The sequence below is a fragment of the Sardina pilchardus genome, chromosome 20 (genome assembly GCF_963854185.1).
Source record: "Sardina pilchardus chromosome 20, fSarPil1.1, whole genome shotgun sequence".
NCBI lineage: Eukaryota > Metazoa > Chordata > Actinopteri > Clupeiformes > Clupeidae > Sardina > Sardina pilchardus.
The window spans coordinates 25100729-25108228 of NC_085013.1; the positions used below are offsets into that span (position 1 = coordinate 25100729).

At 45.8% G+C, this 7500-nt stretch overlaps 2 protein-coding genes across 2 annotated transcripts in view; both read left to right on the top strand.

Moving 5' to 3' along the window:
• LOC134067770 (RAS guanyl-releasing protein 1-like) overlaps positions 1-3995 on the top strand; it is a 36491-nt gene extending 32496 nt beyond the window's left edge. The window contains exons 16-17 of the mRNA XM_062523201.1: positions 608-984; positions 1781-3995. Of these exons, the coding sequence (XP_062379185.1) occupies positions 608-984; positions 1781-1921 (518 nt within the window). The 3' untranslated portion in view covers positions 1922-3995. The remainder of the gene's footprint in view (positions 1-607; positions 985-1780) is intronic.
• A 2314-nt stretch (positions 3996-6309) lies between these two features.
• The window catches only part of LOC134067105 (synapse differentiation-inducing gene protein 1-like), a 7934-nt gene continuing 6743 nt past the window's right edge, over positions 6310-7500 (top strand). The window contains exon 1 of the mRNA XM_062522182.1: positions 6310-6753. Within this exon, the coding sequence (XP_062378166.1) occupies positions 6310-6753 (444 nt within the window). The remainder of the gene's footprint in view (positions 6754-7500) is intronic.

Genomic DNA, 7500 nt, shown 5'->3' on the forward strand with positions numbered 1-7500 from the left:
GAGAGGCCCTTTGTTTGCATGTGTGATGCGTGCACAGGAAACTAATGAGGAAGTACGACCCAGAGTGAGAAGTAGAAGACTTTCACAGTGTGCTGCTGTAAGTGTTGAGCTATAGTTCAGAAACACCCATGCGTCCACTCACTGATGAGTTATGTGCAGCCTGCAACACGTCTACTGTTGTCCTGTGTACCTCCTCTCCTTACACTTCTAACAACATCCTAACACACCTAACACACAACACACAGAGTAGGCATACTGTCGTGTTACACACTTACCTTGCACATACCCTCTCTTCTCTCCTCTTCCTCCGTCTTCTACCACTTTCTATATCTACTACACCATCCTAACACACGTAACTCACACGAGTACACTCTTTAAAAAAGAACCATGCAGGCTTTCAAGATCCTATAATGGACCCTTCAAAATGGTGTATATGTATATGTATGTATGTACGTATGTGTATAAGTATATGTACAGTACATGTCAGTCTTTTATGATTAGATGTTGGAACACTGTAATTTCCCTTCTGGGATTAATTAAGTATATCTAATCTAGTCTAATTGAATCTAATATAATTGCCCCTGTGTGCCCATGTTTGCCCCCGCAGCTTACGAAGACTGCCCCTTCTCCTCAGAGGATGGCACGGATTCCTCTGTGACAGGCCCATGCCCAAGCCCCAGCTCCCCCTTCCACCACCGCCGCCGGAGACTGCCCCTCAAACTGCCCCCTCATGCCCCGGCCGTCGCCCACCGCGGCACGCAGACGGACCCGCCCCCTCCCCTCACGCCGGAGACCAGCCGCCCCCCCGCGCAGGCCTCGCTCCTGCCCCCATCGCCGTCCCCGACGGGCTCGCTCACGCCCTGCCCCAGCCCCGTGCCCGTCAGGAGGCACTACGCCAAGTGGGAGAACCGCGTCTCCACCATCATCCATCCCCCGGAGGACGAGAGTGGCGAGCACAAGCCCAGCTACGAGCGGCTGGAGAGGGTAACTCCACTAACACTCTCCTCCCTGTTCACACAGCTCACGCATGTTTCACTAGTGTCCCCTCATTCCTCCATTTAAAGGAACACGGCAGAAACATTTTGGGAGATTATCTTGGTTATTCGTATGACGAAAATTGTGTCATCCGTTCAGTGCATATACAGTATCCATATAAGTATACTTGGGCAGGTGTTGTGCTTACACTGTGTTGGCCAATTTTCCACACGGATCTCTGTTTTTCAACTCTCTATACATTTTTATAGCTTTTATATAGTTTTATATATTTATATTTGCATGCATCAGTGTTCCTCATTGTTGGAGGTGCATATGAGACACAGGGCTGTTTCCACAATGGCCATCATCTATCTACAGTATGGTACTCAGAGTTATTACATGTGTTTATGGGCCCGGCTTAGCACTGTCTTTTGTCTATGGCTTTAGTGTTTTAGTGTTTACACCTGAGTGTCCACTCATCATAACACACTGATAACTAGTGGGAATCATTTTATTTATTTGTTTTGTTTGATAGGTAGATAGTAGGCTTGTGATGGTCAAAACACTAGACTCTAAAATGCTAGTAGGAGTTCGGATTCACTCAAACTAATATATGTTTTAGCAAACCACAAAGGCATATCCAAAGGCAGGAACAAACAACCTATTGTATTGTAATGTCGAAAGGGGTAGGTAGATCTGAGGAATTACTGTACCAGCAGAGCATTGATTTGTAGCTGTTGATACAAATGCTGTGTATGTTTAGTGTATTAACCCTGTGTGTGTGTGTGTGTGTGTGTGTTTCCAGGAGAATGAGTCTCTGAAGAAGAGTAACGCATCTCTCTGCTGGAAGCTCAGAGAAGCGCAACTAGAGGTGAACAAGCTGAAGAGTCGTCTGGGGAGATGCGATCTTTACCACTTGGACGAAGACTCCTCATCTTCCTCCTAATCATACTGCGTGTGTGTGTGTGTGTGTGTGTGTGTGTGTGTGTGTGTGTGTGTGTGTGTGTGTGTGTGTGTGTGTGTGTGTGGGTGTGTGTGTGTGTAGTAGAGCAGCACTCTTCATATTGTGGACTGAGACTACTCCTCCTCTTAATCATAGGCTACTCAAATTTGTGTGTGTGTGTGTGTGTGTGTGTGTGTGTGTGCAGTAGAGAAGTGTTCTTCATCCTGTGGACGAAGACTCCTTATCCTCCTCCTATTCAAACTCAAATGTGTGTGTATGTGTGTGTGCGTGTGTGTGCAGTCGAGAAGTGCTCTTCATCCTGTGGACGAAGACTCCTCATCCTCCTCCTAATCAAACTCAAACGTCTGTGTGTGTGTGTGTGTGTGTGTGTGTGTGTGTGTGTGTGTGTGTGTGTGCAGTAGAGACGTGCTCTTCATCCTATGGATGAACACTCCTCATCATCCTCCTAATCATATTCCAAGGTGTGTGTGTGTGTGTGCGTGAGTGTATGTGTACAGTAGAAACGCGCTCTTCATCCTGTGGATGAAGACTCCTCATCCTTCTCCGGGTCATACTCACATGTGTGTGTGTATAGGAGGGTGTCTGTGTGTGTGACGTGGAAATATACCTGATTAGACCTACTTTATTTTTAAACGCACTGTGTGTGAGTGTGTTGTGAATGGAGTCTGTTTGTCTTAAATACTGTATCTGACTGCTCCTCTGCAGCATGCCTGCAGGAGGGTGTGTGTGTGCGTGTGTGTATGTGTGTGAGAGAAAGAGAGTGTGTGCGTGTGTGTGTGTGTGTGTGTGTGTGTGTTAGAAGAAGAGGTTCAATATTGTTCCATCAAATGAGCCTGCCACCTCTGGTTATCTCTGCTGGGAGCTGTGGGCTGTGGGATTACTAAGAGACTGACAGTCCGGGCGCCCCAGCCCAAGTACTGTGGAAGGGGGCATTGGCACTGACTCGTGGGTTTTCCAAAAACTGGAAAAGAAATGGAAGGTGGAAATTGGTTCTGTACACGTTGTTGCTCATCAAAATGTTTTGTTCCCTGACTTAGGTAAGACACATAGGCAAGCAACAACCCATGGTTAAAGAAAAAATGTAACCTCAATATGTTTAAGTTTGAGCACCTTGCATTTTTAGTCGCTCATACAGACACAACACGCATCACAAGTTCAGTGTCAGTGTGAATGTTGCCTAACATGGACACACCACCCCAACGCCCACATATAACCCACCCTCTGCTGTCAACAAACTGCTTTCACCACTCCGTCTCTACTTGCATTCATCCATCCCTACTTTTACCCCTTCATCTCTACTTTCACCTCTCCAATTCTCTACTTTTACTCCTCTATCTCTACTTTCAGCCCTCTGTCTACTTTCATCCCTCCATCTCTACTTTCATCCCTTTGTTTCTCTAGTTTTATCCCACCATCTCTCTACTTTCATACCTCCGTCTACTTTCATCCCTCTGTTTCTCTACTGTCATCCCTCTGTTTCTCTACTTTTATCTCACCATCTCTCTACTTTCACCCCTCTCTGTGTCTATTTGTAGTCGTGTTTTTCACCTCCAGCTGAATTCGACATTTGTGCCATTGTGTAAATGCATCCATCTGTGTCCTGTATAGTACATGTACTGTGCGATGCTTTGCATTGCTGCCAGTATTTATTCTTTAAACACTACAACTATTGATTTTGTTGTCACCTACTGTACTGTGCCAGTTTTGTAAAATCGTTTAAGTGTTTTTGGTCATTTTAAATTTTGAGATTTTGAATACTGTACATAAAAGAAGGTGTCTGTATGCTTCAGTAGGTTTCAGCATCTGACCATGTGCACACAAACTGACTGGCTGTTGTTGTTCGCCATTGTGTTCGTTGTTTAGCTGATGTAATTGCACCTGCCGTGACATATGGGTTTTGTAGCAATAAAATCCTGCAAAGGAATGTGTTCAATGTTAAGTTATATCCTTGGTTGTTAGGGGAATCTCATACCCCTCTCTCAAGTATTACCCATCCAAGTGTATTATTTTTATTGTTCATGTATCCATTAAAAGCACTATACTGTTCCTCATTTTATTCATTGGGAGTGAGACTGGATCATTTATAGAGACAATGGAGCCCACAGTGAAGACAGCCCAGTTTTAATGCGCTTCTGTATCATGAGTCATATTATTTCATTTCAGAGCAACCAAATGAGTTGAGCAGCCAAATTAGTTTTCATTTTGCCCTGCATTGTATTTTTTATTTAACTCCAGTGCAAACAGTAGCCGAATAAATGTTCATTAATGAGTCTCATCATGTATTCTTGTAATTAGTGAGTAGGATAAAGGATGACGAGACAACGATGTGTGTGTGGCAACGCACATAAATATAAGATGGAAAATGTAGTTTTATGTAGCCTGCCTTTCTGGAAATTGCAGTGACTTTCATTTACACCACCATACAGTATGTGTGATTATTGTAGGGGAAAAAAGCGTTGACTAGACAAAGTGGCATTTAGTTATGGTGGTAGCCTACACAACTTCTGCCGCTGGACGAGTAGCCTGCGTTTGGCTACAACCCTGAAGACCACCCTCGCGCATCAACTTGCTAGCGCAGTTGTCAATGGAGACAAAGGCAGCCGTATCCTCTGATGCGCTCCAGTAAGGATTCGGACCCGGAGGTCATCACTCTTCATTACCATGGTGACGTGGATATGTTGCATGGATGTTTTCATGGGCTAACTTTTCAACACATCTCATTAAACAACATCAGGAATAGGAACATCCGTCTTGCTCTCAGCTGTTGTCCAAGCGCGCCGCTGAAAGGAGAGGACCATGCACCTGCTGCCGTAACGCGATGGTCTCGGATTGGACTGTTTCGGTGACTGCTACGGGGTACAGTAGCCTAGTCAAGGATATTTAGCAGCCCGACGAAAGTTCGTCCGTCAACCAGGGAAATTCTGCAGACGCTAACAAACACGAATAGATTCGATGTAAAAGGTAAATGTAACATAATGTGATATCCTTCCTTGTTTTTGATGGATGCGTTTTAACTTTGTTCCACCGGGAGTGAGGTGGCTGACGCGCGCGAGGTTTATTTTTTTTTTGGTACATCGCATGCTAAGATAGCATTCCTGTCGTGGAACATAAGGGAGTGTTGGTCCAGACTGATTATTCTAACAATGACTTGGTGCGCCGAGTATTAAATGCCGAATATCTCCTTGGAGACATTAAGGGCTCTTGCTTAAATTATCTTGTTGCAATTAAATGTAACTATTGAATTGGTCTCTCTGCCTATGAACGATTAAGCAGATTGCGTGGGAAGGTAAACAGGTGCAAGGGGAGATATAAAGGTCCTCTCAATGGAAAGTGGATCAAAACCTCTGACAAACAGATTTGGATGCGATAAGCTTGCCATAAAGCGAAGGATGTAATCAGATTAAGAGTTTTATTGGATCTCCGCTAAGTAGTAAACTATTTTACTCTTAAGTTATTAAAAGTTGATTTGAGTTTTATGTCAGACTGTCATTCTGTTAACCTAATACAATGACATTTAATTCAAAACACATTGACGGAGGTATTTACGGGATTAATCTTATTAGATAATTAAAGCTCTGCAAGGGTATCTAAACAGCTGTGATCCACAAAACTCTGAAATTCCCTCACACGCAAAGGCTCCACACACACACACACACACACACACACACACACACACACACACACACACACACACACACACACATAAACACACACACACCTTATGTGACCCTCAAAGCACTGTTTGTAGGCTATGTAGTGGTATAGTCCATCCTATGCTTCCCAGCATCCAAAAGTTTGCACACAGCAGGAAACACTGGATACAGAAAAAAGAAGGGAGTGTTTGAAAGAGAGCTGTTCTCGATTCCTTCCAATGACACCAGTGACGTGATAAAATGTCCAATCTCCATGTGCCCAAGAACTGGGGGGGCCCAACAAAGCCAGCTGACCACAGGTTCATCTGTCCTCGGCTAAAACCCCAGTCGGCCCATCCCATGTCCTCTCTGTGAAGAGTGTTACTGATATAGCTGCTGTCCTACGTCCCACTCACAAGGCTGGGATGAGTAAACTGTTGTCTTGTCCAAAAATGTTTTGGCTGTATGAATGCTCTCTTCATATGCTTTCCATTCTAAAAGGTGGATATTTGTATGTCTACGCACAAAGAACTTAAAAAAAAATGACACTATTAGATAACAAGCCATCGCCTAGTCTCAAGCAGTAATGCCAATGTGTCCTTTTCCCCCTCCAGCTTCCTCACATCCTTTTTGGGACACCTCATCTGCAGTTTCTACTACTACACACACACACACACACACGCACACACACACACACACACACACACACACACACACACACACACGACTTGCTCCACCATGGAGAGCCTCAGTGAGCTCCAGAATCCACTCTTGGACAAAACCTCTCACCGAGTGCCTAGCAACTGCAGCGGTTCCCACGCCGACTCCTACAGTCGCCAGTACCAGGACAACATCATCAGGTACTTTGTGTCCGGCGGCGACCCCAGCGCCAAGGCCGAGCAGTTCCTGGACGCCGCCTCGCTGCACGTCGCCATGGAGGTGTTGTGCGCGCCGGCGCCGCGCTTCGCGCTCTGCCAGGACGGCAGCAACCACAGCCGGGGCGCCGAGAGCGACCTGAGTCTGGACCTGTGCATGGAGGAGACCCGGCTCAGGGACGAGCAGGACGAGTCCGCGGCCGAGGAGTCCAGCCCGGACGAGCTCCAGGACCAGGCCCAGGACCCGAGACCTCACATCGTCACCGTCTCCTGCGAGGTGGAGGAGGACAGGTTCCCCCAGTATGAGGTGAGTGGTACACCTCTTTCAATACCGGTTCTATGGTAGAACCCTGTAAAGAACATGTAACAACATGAATTTCCCCTTGGGGATCAATAAAGTATCTATCTATCTATCTATCTATCTATCTATCTATCTATCTATCAACATACAGGTTCTCTGGTAGAACTATCTAAAGGAACATGTAAGAACGTGAGTGACAAATGGGGCATATTTCAAATGACCCTGTACGCTTGGATGGTCCTTCAACCAATCAGACCAACGATCCGGGTGATGTGGATAAGTCAGTTTGTTATTGGTTCCGGCAAACGTAGACAGGAAGCAGGAGAGATAAATGTGCAAGTTTACAGCCTGAGCTGCAGGGTGAAATCCAATCGCCGGCAGATCAGGCTGGGTTTACCCAATCTAAGAATCCTCTAAAGAACATGCAAGAACATCTCTTTAAATACAGGTTCTGTCATAGAACCCCTTCCTCTAAAGGACATAATGAGTTCTCCTGATATGCTCTCAAAGAGCCCTTTGTGAAGGACGTTCAAGGTGGAAGGGGAACTATCTGGAGGGGGCTAGTGGAGGTGACTGAGTGTAATGCACTCACACAGCAGCACTTTGTCCATTTTTATCAACCAGTGCGCGAGAGCAGAGCGGATCTGGTGCAGTCCGTGAACTTTACTCATTTGGGTGAGAGCTCTTTGGGTAGTGTCTGCTGCGGGGATGTTCTGCAACCGAATGGGTTTGAAGAGGCTACTTTAATACACG